Consider the following 17,746-nt stretch of genomic DNA (forward strand, 5'->3'; position numbering starts at 1 on the left):
TATATCTGACACGTATGCTATGGTGGATTACTATTGCATCGACCCACTTGTATAATGTAAAATACTGAGCGTAGTCTATGCTATGAGTTACAAATCTAAAACCTCACACCCATTTTCACAGCATCTCAAAGCAACCAACGACCTTCCGTAGCTGACCTCCCCTTTCACCTAAAAAGGAAAATAGGGCACATAGAGAGGGCTCGGAAGTAAACCGGGCCGAGAAAATTTCCCTCCGCGGCGGGACCCATCGAAAAAAAGCAGCAGGCCTAGCCTCACCCAGCAACCAAAAAAAACCTCATAAACATCCAAACAAAACCAGAAGTTCGTCATTAGTTCCAAGATGGCGGACGACGGTTTACTCCTCAACTTCGCCATTGGCGACACGAACATAATCAAACCCGAAACCAGGCTCAAGGGTGGAACCTGGCGCGACCGCCTAAGCGCAAAGAAAATCGCCCAACACCGCACCAGGAACCCCCGGAAACCCGGCGAAGAGAGACCATCCTCAAATAAAGGTCCCCAGAACCCGAATCGCATTCAGGTATCCTCGTCTCGACCCTCGAAGAGACAGAAAACGGATACCGATGGAGACCATGAGAAACCTCAACGCGATAATAAGCAACACCCGCGACAGTTCGTCTCGTCGCTTTTTTCGAAGAACCCTACGCCCCAGAATGTGGAGGAGGTGCCTGAGCAAGAGCCAACTGAGGATGCGAAACCGACGAATGCGCCACTGATTGATGGACTGGATACGTTTACGAATCTGGGGCTGTCCCCGAGTTTGGCGGCGCATTTGTTGACGAAGTTGGAGCTGAAGGCGCCGACGGGGATTCAGAAGGCGTCCATGTCACAGTTGTTGAAGGAGGATAGTGATGCGTTCATTCAGGCGGAGACAGGTTCTGGAAAGACGTTAGCTTATTTGCTTCCGCTTGTGCAGAGGATTATGACGATTTCGAATCCCAAAAATATGAGCACGGATTCGAGGGGTGAGCCGATTGTTCATCGTGATAGTGGGTTGTTTGCTATCGTTCTGGCGCCGACGCGTGAGTTGTGTAAGCAGATTTCGGTTGTTCTGGAGAGTTTGCTGCGATGCGCTCATTGGATCGTGGCCGGTACGGTTATTGGTGGTGAAAAGAAGAAGTCGGAGAAGGCGAGATTGAGGAAGGGACTGAATATTCTGGTGGCTACACCAGGTCGACTTGCTGACCATCTTGAAAATACACAAGCGCTGGACGTGAGTAATGTGAGATGGTTGGTGCTAGATGAGGGTGATCGATTGATGGAGCTCGGTTTCGAGAAAGAACTGCAGGGAATCATTCAGAAGCTTGATGCCAGGCAACGACCTAGTCGGATTCCCGGTATTCCTACGAAGCGAACTACGATCCTTTGTTCCGCTACGCTGAAGATGAATGTACAGAAGCTGGGAGAGATCAGTTTGAAAGACGCCGTTCATATCAAGGCAGACCCCGCCGACGAGGATGGAGAAAGCAAGAGAAAGGACGATGACGGTTTCAGGGTGCCAGCTCAGCTTAAACAATCTTATGCTCTTGTTGCAGCTAAGCTCAGACTGGTTACTCTCACTGCCTACTTGAAACGAACATTTATGCGGAAAGGCTCGGTCATGAAGGCTATCGTATTCGTCTCTTGTGCGGACTCGGTCGACTTCCATTTCGAGGTGTTCTCAAGAAAGAAACAATACAGAGACGAGAGCGAGGAGGAAAAAGAAGATAATGAAGACGATGACGAAGATAATGTGAAAACGAAGTCCGAAGCGTCGCCCCACGGCACTATCGCTCCTGCCGTTGCCTTCTCTAACCCTTCGAACCCGGTGAAATTGCACAAACTCCACGGGTCTCTCCCACAACACGTCCGAACAGCCACCCTTAACGCCTTCTCTCGCGAACGCGAGCCATCCGTGCTAGTCTGCACCGACGTTGCATCACGAGGATTGGACTTGCCAAATGTCGACCTGGTCATCGAATACGACCCAGCTTTCAGCGCGGACGACCACACCCACCGAATCGGACGTACTGCCCGTCTTGGACGGGACGGTCGAGCACTGATCTTCCTGATGCCCGGCTGTGAAGAGAACTACGTGGAGGTTCTGAAGCGGGGATACCGAGATGGCGGAAAGGCACTCACGCGCACAACCGCGGAAGACATATTGAAGCGCGGGTTTGGCGGGAACATAACGTCCGAGACGAAGAACTGGGAAGAGAAAGCGACTGACTGGCAAATGGACCTTGAACGATGGGCAGTGGATAACCCGGAGTATCTCGAGATGGCGCGACGAGCCTATCAATCACACATCCGCGCCTACGCCACCCACATCGCCAGCGAGCGAAGCATGTTCAACATCAAGGAACTCCACCTCGGACATCTTGCCAAGAGCTTCGCACTGCGCGACCGCCCGAGCAAGATCAACGTCCCCGGCCTGCGCCCCGGAGACAAGGAAGCAAAGAAGGATTACAAGGCCGAGAGGAAGACCGTTGGAAAGAAGAGAAAGGCAGGCGGGCGAGACGACAACGATTTCCCATCTTCCAACGATGCAACATCCGCAGCCCAAAAGATGAGAGCCAAGCTGAAGGAGCACATGGCCGGAGCCAGCGAATTCAACCTTGCCTAGTGTATTTGTATATAGCAATTTGATGACCTCAGTAGATATCCCACAATGAGATCTTTCCATCTTTTGACCCCGCAGCCAACCAATGCGTCTTCTGCACCTTCTGATTCCGCTGACGCTGCACCGTAGCAAGCGAGAACTCCCCTGGTATTGTAACCTGAGCAGCATCTCCACCCCCATCACTCCCTGTAGCAGCAGCAACACCGCCATCAGAATCAATAGAACCCTCCACATCCGCAAAAGCAACAGTATAGCACCCCTCCTTATGCCACTTGAGAACCGCCAGCTCCCTCATAGTCTTACAAGAATACACCCGAATCCTGGAATCCCACCCGGCAGTCGCAAAAACCCTCCCATCAGACCGAATCCTCAACCCCTGCTGCCCAGAATGCTTCGTATCAGCCTTCTTTTTCACAGGTACTACCTTCCCAAACCCAGGAACAGGATGCTTCACCAACAGCGCATCAGCCGACGACGAAAGGAAATACCCCCCAGCCGGAAAAACATCAATCGACAAAGCGGGCTGCGAATGAGCCCGGGCGACATAAACCCTCTCCCATTTCCAGTTGTTGCTACTACTATTACTGGCATTTCCAGAAAAGTCCTGTGTAGTTAGTCGGCCTCGGAGCGCGAAAACCATCACGTGGCCGTCTTCGTAGGCTGACGCTACGTGTAATTCCCCAGTGGACGAGTAGAATAGGTTCACGGCCATGACCATGCCTGTTTGCGTGGTTGGGTCTGCGGGGATTGTGCAGAGACGTCTTTCGCGTGGGAGGTGGAAGATGTCTATTGCGCCTGAATTGAGGGCGTTAGGGACTGCGAAGAGGGATGTGCGCTGCTGCTGCTGTGGTGTATTGTTTTCTGGGGACTGGGACTGGGCGTCTGAGGTTTTCTTGGGTTCCTCTTCCCGTGTATCCGGGGATTCCTCCCCATTATCAAGGAAGAGGATAGAGAACGCACAGAAATTCAGTGCGTTGACAGGGAGAGAGTGAATGAGCCATGGCTGTGTCCTTTGAGACTGGTGCTGCTCGCGCATGTCCACGGGGAGGGTCTTTTGGAGGAGATCCTCGTCTTGGATGCGGAAGCGCCATACGCATAATTTGTGATCTCGTCCATGGCTGGTTCAATTGTTAGATTATTGTCTGTAGGTTTTGGGGAAGGAGGGAAAGTAACGCACGTGTATACTTCTGTCACGGTTTCGTTGCTGAAAGTGAAGCCTTTGACTTCGAGGATGGCGCCTTCGTGCGCTTTCCATACGGCGACTGGTCGCTTGAAGACTAGATCCCATACTATTATCCAGCCGTCGGCGTCGCCGGAGATGAGCCGCAGGTTCTGGTGGAAAATGTGCAGGCCGTGGATTGGGGAGGCATGGCCCCGGAGAATGTAAGTTGGACTTGCTGGTGGTTGTAGCTGAGTGGAGGTGCTCATTTGTGGTTACTTAGATTTTGAGATAAATTTATGTATCAAATTTTATGGATAGATCATGGGTGTATCTGTGTATTTCCTGTATTTGTTATAAGTTCTCCTATATTCAGTTTGGTGGAAATAGTTTGAAGATGAAAGGAAAGGAAGGATATGTGGATATGGTTTGGCAAAGAAAGTCTTGGCACTGCCGATACGGAGTAAATATCTTCAAAATCGGCCTTGAGGGAGAATGATGCAAGTACGAAATATTAACCATAGAGTCTGTATAAATAGACATTGCTTCAAACTCTTGCATTTTAATATAACCAAGCGGCCTAAAAGTGTTCTATATAACCTATACCACTAATGTCACATTATGTGGACAAGACATCTAACCCCAATAGCGAAACAGAAAAAGCAACATAATGAAAGGTATCATAGGAGAAAAACGCCTGCCAAGGGTATCGCACAAATGATGAATCAAGTCCCACAAAACGCCGTCATACCGTTACAAATAAGATCTATAAGCTCCCACATTGGTAATCACTGATTTGATGCGGCGCAACGTAATGATCCTGATACGGGTGATTATCCATGGAGAAATCCGCAAACGCCATGATAGGGTTGACGACCCCAGGGGGCATTTTTAGAAGAGTCGAAGTAGGATCAATATCGAACGTATGGTGGTCATTAAGCAAAGGTAGTGCATTTGGATCTGCTGACACTGGTTGATGTTGCTGAGCTGGATTCCAGCCCCATGCTTGTTGAAGCCCCTCTTTGACTTGTTCGGATCTCCAGCCTGTCTCTTTGGCGATATCGTCAAAGATCCCAAAGACCTCCTCCTGAGCCTCCCTTGTAGCGAGACATTCTGCAGCTACGGCCAAAAAACGTATAGACAGGGTAGCAACCCCCCTGATTGCAATCGTTAGATTCAACAGCGGTGTATATGAGAGGAATACTTCTTACCCGTCTTTCACATTCGCGACAATCCCGCATATGTCATGTGCATGGCTTTGCTGCACGCTTTGCATCTCAGGACTGAACTCGTTTTCTAATGGATGCGTTTTTGTGAGAAGGATTCGAGTCGTATGGTAGAATAGCCGAGCTATAATTGAAGCTCGTTTGATAAGCCTGCCAACGGTTAGCTAGCGAGGTCGATTGTCTAGGCTCGAAATGTACGCACCATATCTTTGGAAACATGGATTTCGAGTTGGTCTGCCATGATGGCAGGAACGCAAGGGGTACCATAGAGCGAGGCACGGCTTTCGCCCATTTGTCACACCAGTTATTGTACATAGTCCATTCCTGACATCGATGGTTGATATCCATATCATTTGTCGAACGGTCTAGGGGCTGGAGTTGAGACATGGACGACCGAAGATTTGCGACTTTGGCACAGATATAGACCATACGGTGGGTCCACAGTTCCTCATGGCCTGCAACGCTGGGTTGGGCTTGCTCGAAGTCCATGTTTACACCCCATGTGTCGGGATCCCAAGCTAACGCCCAATTGAAATGCAAACAACTGAGTAGTTCCATGCTTACATTTAGCCAAAAACAGGCCCCACCGAGGCCTTGAGTCCTCGCGTCCCAGTGACACTCCTTAATGAGGGCTCGCGCACCAGCAATATGGTTCATACCATGAATTGACGGGAAAGATTTTGAACACATTAATTCGTAGACATTGAGGACGACGGCCGTTGTCGCACATAAGGCAGAGTCCCGATCTGGGTCATGTAGCGCGCTAAGGAGATCCCTGGAAGCTGCATCATGGAAATACGACGCTTTTTCTTCTCCGTAGGAAGGGTTTTTAAGGTATACATGACGGGCACCACATGCCATGAACGCTTTCAAGAGCATTGGCTCTCCTAGTGCATGAAATGGCAGGATATGCGTGAACTAAGAAAGTCAGGAACGACACGATAATCTTAAGAACCGTGAAACTTACATGCTTTACATCGGTCATCGAGTCCATCCATTGACCAACTTCTTCTACAAAGACTTGCATCAGGAAAACATCGTCGGGGTCCTGAAGACAAGGGTAGTTATTAGTCTTTAAATCCCCCTTTCCAGCTGAGTTGAAAGGCGCATATGAAGCGCTCTGATCTTGAAGAGGCCGATATTGGGGATGAGCATGGCTACCAAATGTAGCATTCATACTGGCCGGCTGAGCCCCATGACCTGATACAAATGAGGCGGCGGCATGCGGATTATACGCAGACGGCAGAGGGGGGCTCGTGAAACTGTCCACCTTCAAAGGAGGGTCCGCTACTGGCGGAGGATATCTTTCAAATCCCCCAACATACTCGGAAGCTATGTGTCTAGACTCGTCACGGAACGTCACACGGGATCCTGGAGGGCGAGGAATGTAATGAGGAGGTGCTACCGTCTGTGTGTCGATGAAATTGAGACGGACCCCACGTCTACATATCCGGCCTGATTTCCGGCAATTCTGGCATTGGTGCAAAGCTTCGTCACACTTCAAATGGCGCTCTCGGCAGGTGAGGCAGCCAGTTCGGACGCGCCTGGGCTTCCGTGCGGTGTCTTTTCGTCGGCCGGTATCACTGCCTGGCGTCCGTGAGACGCTCATTGTAGTGCTATTAGGCGTCAGGGCCCCTCCTTCACCGAATGGGCTTTCTCGAGCATTTTCTTCCGTGGCTAGTTTGTCCGGGGTTGCAATGTCTACTTCCAGGCCAGGAGTATCTGCAGTTTGGTCGGTAGCTGCCACCTCTATGGAGACATCCAGATCGGGTGACGGCAAGACATTGCCGTTGAGTGTAGAAACCGAAGCCATATCAACACCCGATGTAATACCCCAAGCTCTTCTTGAGCCACTTTATATCCAGCGCCCGAATATTGTTACGTAAAGCCTCGCGATCAGCCACAGAGACCAGATCCGCAGCGCATCGTGGCTACCTGTAAGATTCCCGGTTGCGTTGAGATCCTGACTGTCGTTTCTGTCGGAGTTACGGATGGCGGCGATGATTGAGAAACGAAATAAATACCACAATGGAAGGGCAAAAGGTAAAAAAGAGTATCTTCGTATATTAATCGGGCCATGAAAAAGCGACGGATCTTCTTCGGTACCTGCAAGGAGATAAAGGTTCTTGTCAGTCTAGTCCAGTCAACGGTGAGCCCCGTAACGAACTACAGGTTGTACCCCATTTAAATAATGCAACACGGAAAAGAACAGCATCAGTCCGTACCCTTACCCAGGCCAATTAATATTCACCAAGCCCACGGAGCGATTGGTTGATGAGAGGGAGTGAACTGAACGACTCCGAAGATTTGCGGGGAGATGATCAAGATTCCTCTAGACTGAAAAGGGACTAGCGCATCTTTCACCGGACTTTATCAAATCACCTTTTTAAGGCCGACAACGTGATTGTTTTTCTATCTGCTCTATATTCAATACATACATTTCATTCTCGTGACTTTCTACAGTTTGTTGCCCATGTTGACATGGACAGCCTTTACTTGACTGTACGCCTCAAGTCCAGCTTCACCTAATTCTCGCCCGATTCCGCTCTGCTTCACACCTCCGAACGGTATCCGAGGATCGCAGTCCTGGCTGCTGTTGATCCAGACCATACCAGACTCAATCTCCGCTGCAACCCGGTGAGCACGCTCAAGATCCTTTGTGAACACAGCCGCACCAAGACCATAGGTGGTATCGTTTGCACGCCGAATGGCTTCTTCCTCCGTCTCAAAAGGCACAATGACAACTACGGGGCCAAAGATCTCCTCCCGATAGATGCGCATCGAGTCCTTAACGTTCGTAAAAACAGTCGGCTTAACATAGTATCCCGACTCTCCATTGCTGTTGGGTGGGTGAGCACCGCCTCCGGAAGCCACGGTCGCGCCCTCCGAAATGCCCACTTGAATGTACTCAAGCACTCTATCATACTGAGCGCGAGTCACCTGGGGTCCTTGGAAGGTGCTCTCATCCCACTGGTCTCCGATCTTAGACGTGGTCTGAATAGCGCCCTTGAACTGCTCAACAAAGGTATCGTAAATGTCCTTCTGGACCAAGATCCGCGACGTAGCAGTGCAGATCTGGCCCTGGTTGGACATGATACCGAAATGGGACCATTTCACGGCCTGCTCCATATCGGTATCATTAAAGACAATCAGGGGCGACTTCCCTCCCGTCTCAAGAGTAATATTCTTCAGGCTGCCCGCAGCCATCTTCATAATCTCTCTCGCGGTAGCAGTGGAGCCCGTGAAAGCCACCTTATCAACCAAGGGGTGCTGCACCAAAGCCGCACCAGCCTCCCGACCGTATCCATTGATAATATTAACAACACCCTTAGGGAAGCCCGCCTCCTTGATCAAGGTTCCCAGGACCAGGATGCTCAAGGGCGTCTGCTCGGCAGCCTTAATCACCACAGTATTACCACACGCCAGAGCAGGCCCCAGCTTCCAGGCTGCCATGGACAGGGGATAGTTCCATGGGATGATCTGACCCACCACACCGATGGGCTGTCTAATAGTGTAGGCGAACTTCTGGGGGGTGGTGTTGATCGTTTGGCCGAATGTCTTGTCGGCCCAGCCACTGTAGTACCGGAAGGTGGTGATGGCTTCCACCAGGTCCTCGCTCAGCGCAACATGGTATGGTTTTCCTAGTAGATCGATCAGTACATATGTATAATCGGAATCGGACTCAGACTCAACTCACCGTTATCCCACGCGTCAATCGTAGCGAAAAGCTCCTTATTCTGCTCTATTAAATCGGCCAACCGACCCATTAACATTCCCCGGTCTGTGGCTGGGAGGAGCTTCCATGAATCATCCTTCAAGGCAGCTTTGGCAGCATTGACTGCTTTATCAACATCCTCGGCCCCGGCTGCATAGACAGAAGCGATTTCACGGGTAGTTCTGTCAGGGGGCGTTAGCTTTGTACGAAGATAATCATAAATAGAGTTCTGATAATTAACTCACGCAGGATCAATAGAGGCAATTGTCTGGCCAGATGTGGACTTCACAAATTCATTGTCGATAAACAAACCCGTGGGTTGTTTATACTGGCGACCGTTTGGCGCTGTGATATCAAGGAAGAGATCGAGATCTGGCATGGCGTGGGTACTGTAGTAATGACTCGTTTAAAGAAATGGAAGAAAATTGCAAAGTGCCAGAGTCGGGTATAATAAAGTCGGAGATATGAGGAAGCTTGAAGAATATTAAGAGAAATAGTCCAGGTCTCTATGTCTAGAGACAGGCAGCTTTATCTACACGAAACGAGAAAACAAGACAGGAGCTACCCCACTCACCACAGCTTTCAATCAACGACCAATGTCATAAGATTCGACCCCGAAATTGCCCCTCCGCGGGGTTCTCTCGGGTGCACATACCTTAAGCAAGTAAGTTGATTTGAGGGGCGAACTTTAGCGTATCCCGATTCCAGCCTTATCGGAGTTCGACATTGACACTTAGGGTTGGATGACTGTTACCCGAAACAGGCAGGTCGTTCCGAAACCGATACTAATCCATCGACCAAACTGGTGATATGCTCATGTCAATCATGGCGCACATGGAGAACTTTACCCCGGATCCATAGATCAAACCCGTCGGAATGATACTTACTTTTAGAATCGTATCCAACAATCAACAACCAACAACCACCCAAGGAAAGCCATTCCGGCACACTCGTAGATATAAGTAATAATAAACCATGCCAGCAACCGACCAAAGAACAGACTATCAGTTTCAAAAGATTCATACCACTTATTCACTGTATTCTAAGAAACCCATTCCAACCACCTAATCAAACCAAGCCACCAAGATGAGCAACCAAGAACTCACGGGCGTTATGGTCGCCTTGATCACCCCCTTCACCGACGACGGCAGCAAGATCGACGAATCCCGTCTGAAGTCCCACATCGACCGACTCCTCCAAGCGGGCGTGCACGGCCTCGTCCCCGGTGGCAGCACGGGTGAATTCACAGTCCTCTCCCTCGCCGAGCGCAAGCAGTTAACTGAGCTCTGTGTTAAATACGCTGCGGGCCGTGTGCCGGTGGTCGCCGGCACCGGCGCCACCTCGACACAGGAGGCCGTCGAACTGGCCAAGCACGCCGCTGAAGTCGGCGCCGCAGCAGTGATGGTCGTTCCACCTTACTACGACCCAGTTAACTACGAACAGCTCACGGAGATGATGAGCGAGATCCACACCGAGTCGAAGCTGCCGATTATGTACTACAACATCCCGTCTGCGAGCGGCTTGACCTTGACGCCGCAGCAGCTTGCTGATCTGTCCAAGGTCGGCGTTAAGTACATGAAGGATACATCCGGCAATGCGCCGGCGTACACAGAGCTGGTCTTTGCTTTGTCGGATAAGATCACCGCGTTCAACGGCTGGGATACCCTTACGTTCTATGGTATGGCGGCTGGAGCGCCTGGCTGTGTTTGGGGCGCTGCGAACGTTATCCCAGAGTTGGCGGTGCAGTTGTGGGACGCTATTGCTGTGAAGGGTGATTTGAAGCGGGGTAGGGAGCTCTGGTCTAAAGCTTACCCTATCTGCAAGTTCTTGGAGTCGCATAACTATGCTGCTGCTGTGAAGACTGGTGTTGAGTTGACTGGCCAACCCACTGGTGGTCTGCGGAAGCCCTTTGCCCTGTTGGCAGACCAGCACAAGGCTGAGTTGGCGTCGTTCATGCAGTCGGCTGGTGTTAAGACTGTTTGAACGGTGGATATTGGGAGGAATATATAAGCATTATTGACTCAATCATGTGAGACGTGACATTCCGGCGTTTTGTGCTTCAGCTTTCTATCTGTGAATATGTATGACAGGAAATGATAAAATATATGGTTCTTTTCCCCTCATGAAAGCATTGGCCAAAGCTTTTTCTGTCTCAATATATCCATCCACGTAGGTAATGGGCCTCCAGCGCGATTGTATCGGAGGTATCCGTCTTGCTCTTTCCACACGGCGGTCATCACATCCTTCGCGACTACAAAGGATGCAAAGCCGCATTGTGCGCCTCCCTTCTCGACCCATCGCAGGAGAGCATCGCGCTTAGATGGTGCCGTGGCTTCACATCCGGCCATGAACGCCGGCCACGCGGTGCCTGGACCAGAAACTTTATGTTGAGCTAGGGCCGTGTCAAAATCCTTCAGAGCCGCTATGACTTCATCGACGTGCGATTGAAGAATTGATGGGTGAACGTTGCGGATGCGGCGGTAGAAAAAGATTACAAGGGCCGTGTTTAATGCTCGGAGCATGTGAGTATGTGGTCGGGCCGGCCCTCCTGACGAGTCGGTATTGCCTCCCTTACTTCTATCTGAGTTAAAAGAGCAAATCATGTTCTCAAGACGGGTGGCTCGTCGTTGTAATGCCTCCCACGCCTCTGAGTTCATAAATCTCTTTGTCCCTCCAGAGGCCACTAGAGTGTCCATGACATTGGCTAACCTGGTCGTTTGTGATACTAAACTTAGCCATGTCTCAGGTATACCGTAGATCTCGCTATAAAGCGTGTCTGCCCAACGGCGTGAGTCTTCCAAGTGGATGTCGTGAAGGGCTACTTCGCGCTCTTTGGGTGCGTCGATATCCAGATCGCTGTCCGACTGGCGCGGCTGCAGGAGTAGAAAGTCATCCAATCGCGCATCCAGCCCGCTTCGACGGCTGTTATCATGCTCCGGCATATCTTCGCGGGGCTGGAAGCAGTGGTTGAGTGCCTCAATAAACGAAGCGGATGGGTTGTAATCGTGAAGCACATAGGTGCTCTCACCTACGATGCGGATCCACGTGTAGATATGATGCAGCACACGCGCTTTCCGGGAGATCTCGCGTTTCGATAAACCACGGAGACGCATGAGGCGCTCGGCATCTATCATATAACACCGTGCATCCTTCTGATGCCCGGAAAGAACCTAGATTTGATAGTCAGCCAGGTGTGAGCGTAGCCAGGGGCCAAAGTGAGAGTCTAACTGCAAAGGCTGCCATTGCGGATATAGCCATTAGCTGGTCCTTGTACTTGGCTTTCTTCGGCCCATTCACCTCTATCTTCAGCGATTGCTGTATATGGTCCTTCGCCTTATGGTACGAATAATGGGTTACTTGCTTCCAGTGCTCTGCAGAGTGTGGCGACTCAATAGTGGCATTCAGGCTCAGATGGTGTGCGGAGCACGCAAGAAGAGAGTAAAAGTTGGTCAGCCTAGCGTGGTTGAGGTTATGACCTCCCATGTATGTAAGATCTCCGAGAGTCAGTACGGCAGTTGGAATATTCAGTAACTTCCATGGTGACTTTTGCCCGACAGGCAAAGTCATCATCTGCCCAATTACATTATCCTGGAAGTGCTTCAGCAGGAAAGGAGCATCCGTCAATATATCGCTCGTGGGGGAGACCAGCTCAATGGGTGTCTGTTGTGGTGTCAGTGCCCTCATTCCCCGTTGTCCTTCGTCTCCTTCGAATGCTGCTAACGTTTGATCTTGTATCTGGTGAGACATATCATCTAATCCACTCCTATAAATGGAGGAATATAGACCATGGGTAAGTTCACCATGATTAAAGTCATCAGATGATACCCCCGAGGTCAGATCAAATCCAAGGCCAAATAGATCAGCCCAGTGAAGGAACTCGTCCGCTCCAAGGAAGGGATCAGTTACAGATGACAACAAGGGGTCAAACTCCGATGCTTCCTCGTAAGGAAGCCTGTTGATGGCCGGGGCGGGGCTTGTCTTCTCCGACTGAGCATTCTGGCGTCCGTTGTTCATATCGGTACAAAGGTCGAACTTAAGAACACTAAAAGGCCCAACTGCGACATCTCCGGTCGATGAGCCTTGTACTTCTTTGGATTTGGTATCAACTTCAGTGAGTAACGCATCCACGGTACCGGAAGCAAGGTCCGCGGCCAGCGCCGTGCTCATGGAAGCTCTTGATTTTTCTGAACAGGCAAATCAGCACACGAGCCTAATGTAATATGAATGCGGGGTATATGATCCCACCTGTATAGAGATGGCGTCTTGTGCCATGACCCCCACTAGTAGCAGATTTGTCTGCACGTCGACTTTCGGAACTTAATTGGCGTTGTTGTTGTGACTGGTGCTTTCCGGACATCCACCGAATCTCCGTGGAATAGCCTTCACAAGACACACCAAATGCACGACACGTCAGGCATGTTGGTCGCATTTGATCGCATTTCACATGACGGCGTCGGCAGGTCTGGCAACCTCCCAGCGTATGAGTCCGGCGCGATTTGCTCTTTCTCGAAGGGGGCATTATCGAAGTTCTATTTAGTTGGGCTATCTTCAAACCAATATAGTAAGTAATCGGTAAGTCACTGTAAGAAAATCAATATAGCTCGAGGGAGTCCATAACAGCCATTTCCCTAAGACGACTGACTGTGCTGATAACTGCTCGGAGTCTCTTTCCTTTTCTGTTTCCCCCGCATTACCGCGAGCCAATAACTTTGCCTTTCTGGTTTGGTGGAGCATTTTCACCGCCTAGTTGACTACCTTTATCGGCGCTCCTTGACACTAAATAAACCAAACAGACCATTCAAGTAAATAATCTAAGTAGCTCGAACCGCTCAATCGGACCAAGTAATCTACATATATCAAGCGAGCAATCTAAGTATTTAAGTAGTTCAAGCAGTTCAAGCAACGTAAGTATTAATCCTAGTAGATTGTACTGCTGGCAGAAAAGTCATGCGGAGTGGCGGTGGCTTGCTGTGCCTAAATCCACTTTTGGCCCGTGGTTTGCCCTAACTCTATAACCTTGGCCAATTAAATCGTACAACGCTTGGGACAAACTAAAATCCCCCAAGAGCCATGGTAGATCACAACTATCAATGAGTTGAATTGGTGTGAGGCTTTCAAGGCACATCGATTCACTCAAACAACAATCTCCGTAGCTGGCTGAAATCGGGATCGATAGGGCAGGTCAGTCACTCCCTGGGCATCAGTGACCTTTCTTAAATCGTAGATAGATGATACAAACACAGATCCAGCTCTGGTATGCCCCAGTATTGATCAGATTGACGGACCAATTAAACACGGTTGCTCCTTTGGAGGATACATTGAGATACTAAGACAGATGGCTGTGCTGCACGTGACGGCATTGTAAGGAAACCCAGATTTAGTGCATTTCATCAGAAAACGGGGTGCACTGCCTATCAAGGCCGTCGAGTAGAGGGCACGCGTTGACATGTAAAAGTAAGAATTGCCGGCGGACAACGCGGAGAGTAATATAACTGTGTTTATGACCGAGTCTAAGCCCACTATACCTGCGTTTCGGGCTGCAATAGACCATAGAGAGGCTCCTGCGCCAGACCCACCTCTGAGTAGCTTGGGATCATCGCTCGGGAGGATCGGGCTGATGGCAAAAGCTCCGATAATGTAGAAAAGCACGAGTTGGTAGAAGTACCGTTTTCCTGCGGTTGGTAGGTTGCGTCGGGGGGACTGCATATCTCCCCCAGTGACGATAAGAAGTTCTGGGGTGAAGCCGAATGCATACACTGAAAAGCAGATGGTAGCCACAAAGGCACTCAGGCGGCTAGCATGACCGGTAACCAGATACTCGTTGATAGGACCAGGGTGCTTCCAAGAATCAAACCCAAGCAGGTAGGTACGAGGACATTTACCGGGCCTCCCATGTTGAGACTCTGTCCAGAGCCGACACAAAGGCGAATTCCAATCGTGCCTCCTAGGGCAAGCATTTGAGCGTGGCGAGACTTGAGTCCTCTCTTAGTCGTCATACCCTCGGCGGCAATTGGAAACAGCTCTCCCTCTATGGAGGCTACCCTCGCGAGGTCTCGCTGATTCTCAGGGTCTGTATGCTTCATCTTTTCATCTTTTGCGAGTTATCAATATAGCAGATTAATAGCTATATCAAGGCAGATACAGGACAAATAATGAGAGAAGACTACAGCAAAAGCCGTTGGGTTTCTGGGGAATATATATGCCCTAGAGGTCCGGTATCAGTAAGCAATCAGAAGCATGAACCCGAGCCCACTAATCCAGACTCTTGGCTTTGTCATATCATGAAGAGCAGGGGAGGCCTAATCTCCAGCCTATCTTATCGAGGAGATCAGAATCATATCCGGAGTAACCTTCCCTGGGATAGCACAGGCGTGACCATTGTTACTGTAGCTTTGGTCCCTTATCTGTGGATGAAGCCAAGCAGTAGGCATAGTGCTGCGACTTATACTAGCAGGGATTTTATTTGTAAAGCAGCGCTTGAATTGAAGGAAGGTAAGAAGTCAAGTTTAGTTCCAGAATTGCGTAGATTACTCTCCACAGCTTGATAAGCTGATTATACCAGTTTATTTGACCTAAGGCTCCATTCCGTCAATCCACGTCCACAGTCCTAGCGACTAGTATTTAGCACTGGACGGTTTAAACTGCATGCTAGCTCCATCGTGGATATCCTTGTTAGAGTACCTGCACAATATTATTCGCCATCGTGCCAAAACGCACTCCCATTTCCGAACGAGGATATAGCATACTCCCTCGCGAAGGACGGAGGGTTATCATCCACCATCAGCTAGGTTACTACCACGAGCAACCACGTTTCTACACTTATTTTAATGCCAAGCATGCCCAGAAGAAAGTTATTTTTGTTCGTCATCTGGGACTATGACCTACCAACGTGTATCATTTGGTATATATGGATGACTGTTTTGTGGAAGCTTCAATGTCTCCATCGCAATAATCATTTATGAGTGGGAGGCAGGCAGCAGTCAGGACATTGCGGTGCACTGGTGCTTTGCCCAGTGAGGGAGGGTCAAAAAGTATGCGAGCATAAGCATATATCTAACGGAGATATTTCTAAAAATAGAAATAGAATAATAGATTCCTTATGAGGACAGAATATGCAACGGGAGTAAGGAGAAAAAGAAGTTACAAGTGCGTTCAATAGTATTGAAAAAGATAAGAAAGGATAATTCTTATGGTGTTGGAAGGCCAGAGGCAGTAACTAAACGCAGCCAATCTGCGTCATCAACCATCCTTTAACTGAAAGTCAACGGTCTAGATACAAAGTCGGTCCTTAAAGTCTAGTTATACCCATCGATTGCAGAGTTATAAAAAATAGCACAATGCATGTCCTTGGGGTAGATCCAGCCACTGAACTGTTCATACTATTACAGAATTCGAAGGATTTACGTAACTGTGTTTACTTCTAATCTTGGGGTAGAAAAGCAATGTAAGGGTTTGCACATTATCCTGGGTTTCATATCACATATACACAACAGCCTTATTTCTGACAAGGCCGTTGAAGAAAGTCACCTATACAGACAAAAGACCGAGGCTAGCCGCCTCAGCACGAACTGTATCAGCAATCTCATCCTGCAACGACTTCCCAGTAGGAGTCCATCCCAGCACCTTGCGAGCGCGCTGAGCACGCTCCTGCCCATTGGTTCCCCAAAGCACACTACCATGGCCAGACAGGGCATTCGCCTCAGAGTCACTGATCTCCTTCACAGATGTCGAGCTCAGTCCCAGCTTAGCAGCCTCTTCAGCCACCAGACGGCCAATCTCTGCAAAGTTCTAGATCCCTAGTTAGAATCTCACTCGGTAGAAGAAAAACCGTGAAACTTACAATAGCTCCATTCTCCGCAAAATAAATCCCGTTCTCATTCCAGAAGGGACCCTCCTCCCCGGCAACGGCCTTCTCTACCAACGTCACGAAGATCTGACTGATATCGGTAATATGGACGTTACTCCAGGTACTAAGACCGCGGCCGACCTGGTAGCCGGTTTTGTTTTGAAGGGTGATGCGCGAGAGTTCGGGGATCTGAACACTTCGCTGCTTGACGGGACCTCTGCCGCGGCCGTAGATGATTGGGGGATAGACAACGGCTGTCTTTGGTGAAAGCGGGGTTTCGGGCAGGTTGAGGATGAAGTGATCGATGAGACGCTTGGCTGCGTATTTGTGGATCAGGGCCTTGACATCTTGTTCGCCATCGATGTCGCTGTAGATCTTGTCGGAGGGCTCTCCGTAAACGCCCTTTTCGATGTCAGGTGCGGAGAGGAGAGTAGCACCGGATACTTGAATCCAGTAACCTAATGAATGACTTGGTCAGAATCACGAACCCCCGCCTTCCATGTCCACATTGTTATAGTTGACTCACCAGGCTTCGTACGCTTGGAATTAGTCAGTCCTCGGAAGACCGCCTCGGCACCTTTGTTGTTCTGCGCGCTGGCCGCATCTGCAAGATATCACAGTGATTAACAACTAGAAGCTTCAAGTAGTAATAGTAAAAACTCACTAACTACCACATCTGCGCTTTGCGCCTCTTCTTCAACTGCAGCTGAATCAAGCTCTCCCTGCACGACGCGGACTTTAGGGTAGGCCTGGGAGATCTTCACGCCCTTGTCGGCGTCTCGAACAAGGACCGTAATTTCGTACTCAGGGTGCCTTTTGTGCAGGCTGTACAGAACATCCCCGCCGATGTAGCCCGATGCGCCAGTTCTAAAGCACGGTTAGTCCAAAGTCACTATATCTTTCACATCCGTATATGTCTAGTTACGGCGACGGGTAGCATACAGGAAGATCCGAGTCATGATGCTATACTCAACAATCAAGTGCTGTGAAGTAAAAAGACGAAACAAGCTGTTGACAAGCTACCTTAATTGAATACACAATGTGAAATTAAGGAAACAAAGAGGGGCACCCCTCCTGGATCCCCTCATCACCTCATCAAATAGAGCTGGAAACTAAACGGGCAAGTGATTCCGCGGAAAAGGATCAGCGTGATAGCGATTTGGATCTCCGTCCGCCC

The 17,746-nt window shown here is 49.8% G+C and overlaps 9 protein-coding genes across 9 annotated transcripts; 3 read left to right on the plus strand and 6 right to left on the minus strand.

The window, feature by feature from the left end:
* Positions 1–303: 303 nt before the first annotated feature.
* dbp7 (putative ATP-dependent RNA helicase) lies at positions 304–2,702 on the plus strand. Its single transcript, XM_032055949.1, has 2 exons — positions 304–541; positions 659–2,702. Exons 1-2 carry the CDS (start codon positions 341–343, stop codon positions 2,624–2,626), a joined length of 2,169 nt encoding a protein of 722 aa, XP_031908708.1. The 5' UTR covers positions 304–340; the 3' UTR covers positions 2,627–2,702.
* BDV38DRAFT_296722 (WD40 repeat domain-containing protein) lies at positions 2,655–4,140 on the minus strand (the record flags this gene model as incomplete). Its single annotated transcript, XM_032062987.1, has 2 exons — positions 3,801–4,140; positions 2,655–3,741 (listed from the first exon to the last, which is right to left on the minus strand). Exons 1-2 carry the CDS (start codon positions 4,049–4,051, stop codon positions 2,655–2,657), a joined length of 1,338 nt encoding a protein of 445 aa, XP_031908709.1. The 5' UTR covers positions 4,052–4,140.
* A 250-nt stretch (positions 4,141–4,390) lies between these two features.
* BDV38DRAFT_202834 (uncharacterized protein) lies at positions 4,391–7,259 on the minus strand. The gene is made up of 5 exons (XM_032052482.1): positions 7,234–7,259; positions 5,976–7,114; positions 5,211–5,926; positions 4,994–5,158; positions 4,391–4,939 (listed from the first exon to the last, which is right to left on the minus strand). The coding sequence occupies exons 2-5, from the start codon at positions 6,819–6,821 to the stop codon at positions 4,549–4,551; spliced, it is 2,118 nt and encodes a 705-aa protein (XP_031908710.1). The 5' UTR covers positions 6,822–7,114; positions 7,234–7,259; the 3' UTR covers positions 4,391–4,548.
* A 133-nt stretch (positions 7,260–7,392) lies between these two features.
* BDV38DRAFT_260649 (aldehyde dehydrogenase domain-containing protein) lies at positions 7,393–9,289 on the minus strand. The gene is made up of 3 exons (XM_032055950.1): positions 8,969–9,289; positions 8,706–8,905; positions 7,393–8,649 (listed from the first exon to the last, which is right to left on the minus strand). Exons 1-3 carry the CDS (start codon positions 9,100–9,102, stop codon positions 7,466–7,468), a joined length of 1,518 nt encoding a protein of 505 aa, XP_031908711.1. The 5' UTR covers positions 9,103–9,289; the 3' UTR covers positions 7,393–7,465.
* BDV38DRAFT_260651 (dihydrodipicolinate synthase family protein) lies at positions 9,290–11,078 on the plus strand. Its single transcript, XM_032055951.1, has one exon. It carries the CDS (start codon positions 9,810–9,812, stop codon positions 10,704–10,706), a length of 897 nt encoding a protein of 298 aa, XP_031908712.1. The 5' UTR covers positions 9,290–9,809; the 3' UTR covers positions 10,707–11,078.
* On the minus strand, positions 10,749–13,297 carry BDV38DRAFT_296726 (Zn(II)2Cys6 transcription factor). Its single transcript, XM_032062988.1, has 3 exons — positions 12,969–13,297; positions 11,952–12,907; positions 10,749–11,893 (listed from the first exon to the last, which is right to left on the minus strand). The coding sequence occupies exons 1-3, from the start codon at positions 13,240–13,242 to the stop codon at positions 10,844–10,846; spliced, it is 2,280 nt and encodes a 759-aa protein (XP_031908713.1). The 5' UTR covers positions 13,243–13,297; the 3' UTR covers positions 10,749–10,843.
* Positions 13,298–13,984: 687 nt separating this feature from the next.
* On the minus strand, positions 13,985–14,574 carry BDV38DRAFT_260654 (amino acid permease/ SLC12A domain-containing protein). The gene has a single exon (XM_032055952.1). The coding sequence runs from the start codon at positions 14,427–14,429 to the stop codon at positions 13,995–13,997; it is 435 nt and encodes a 144-aa protein (XP_031908714.1). The 5' UTR covers positions 14,430–14,574; the 3' UTR covers positions 13,985–13,994.
* Positions 14,575–14,926: 352 nt separating this feature from the next.
* Positions 14,927–15,781, plus strand: BDV38DRAFT_260655 (uncharacterized protein). Its single transcript, XM_032055953.1, has one exon. It carries the CDS (start codon positions 15,005–15,007, stop codon positions 15,266–15,268), a length of 264 nt encoding a protein of 87 aa, XP_031908715.1. The 5' UTR covers positions 14,927–15,004; the 3' UTR covers positions 15,269–15,781.
* Positions 15,782–16,250: 469 nt separating this feature from the next.
* BDV38DRAFT_274952 (uncharacterized protein) lies at positions 16,251–17,528 on the minus strand (the record flags this gene model as incomplete). The annotated part of the gene is made up of 5 exons (XM_032057931.1): positions 16,251–16,511; positions 16,564–17,027; positions 17,096–17,173; positions 17,234–17,436; positions 17,512–17,528. 5 exons carry the CDS (start codon positions 17,526–17,528, stop codon positions 16,251–16,253), a joined length of 1,023 nt encoding a protein of 340 aa, XP_031908716.1.
* Between the last annotated feature and the right edge of the window lie 218 nt (positions 17,529–17,746).

The sequence above is a fragment of the Aspergillus pseudotamarii genome (genome assembly GCF_009193445.1).
Source record: "Aspergillus pseudotamarii strain CBS 117625 unplaced genomic scaffold BDV38scaffold_79, whole genome shotgun sequence".
In the NCBI taxonomy this organism is placed as follows: domain Eukaryota; kingdom Fungi; phylum Ascomycota; class Eurotiomycetes; order Eurotiales; family Aspergillaceae; genus Aspergillus; species Aspergillus pseudotamarii.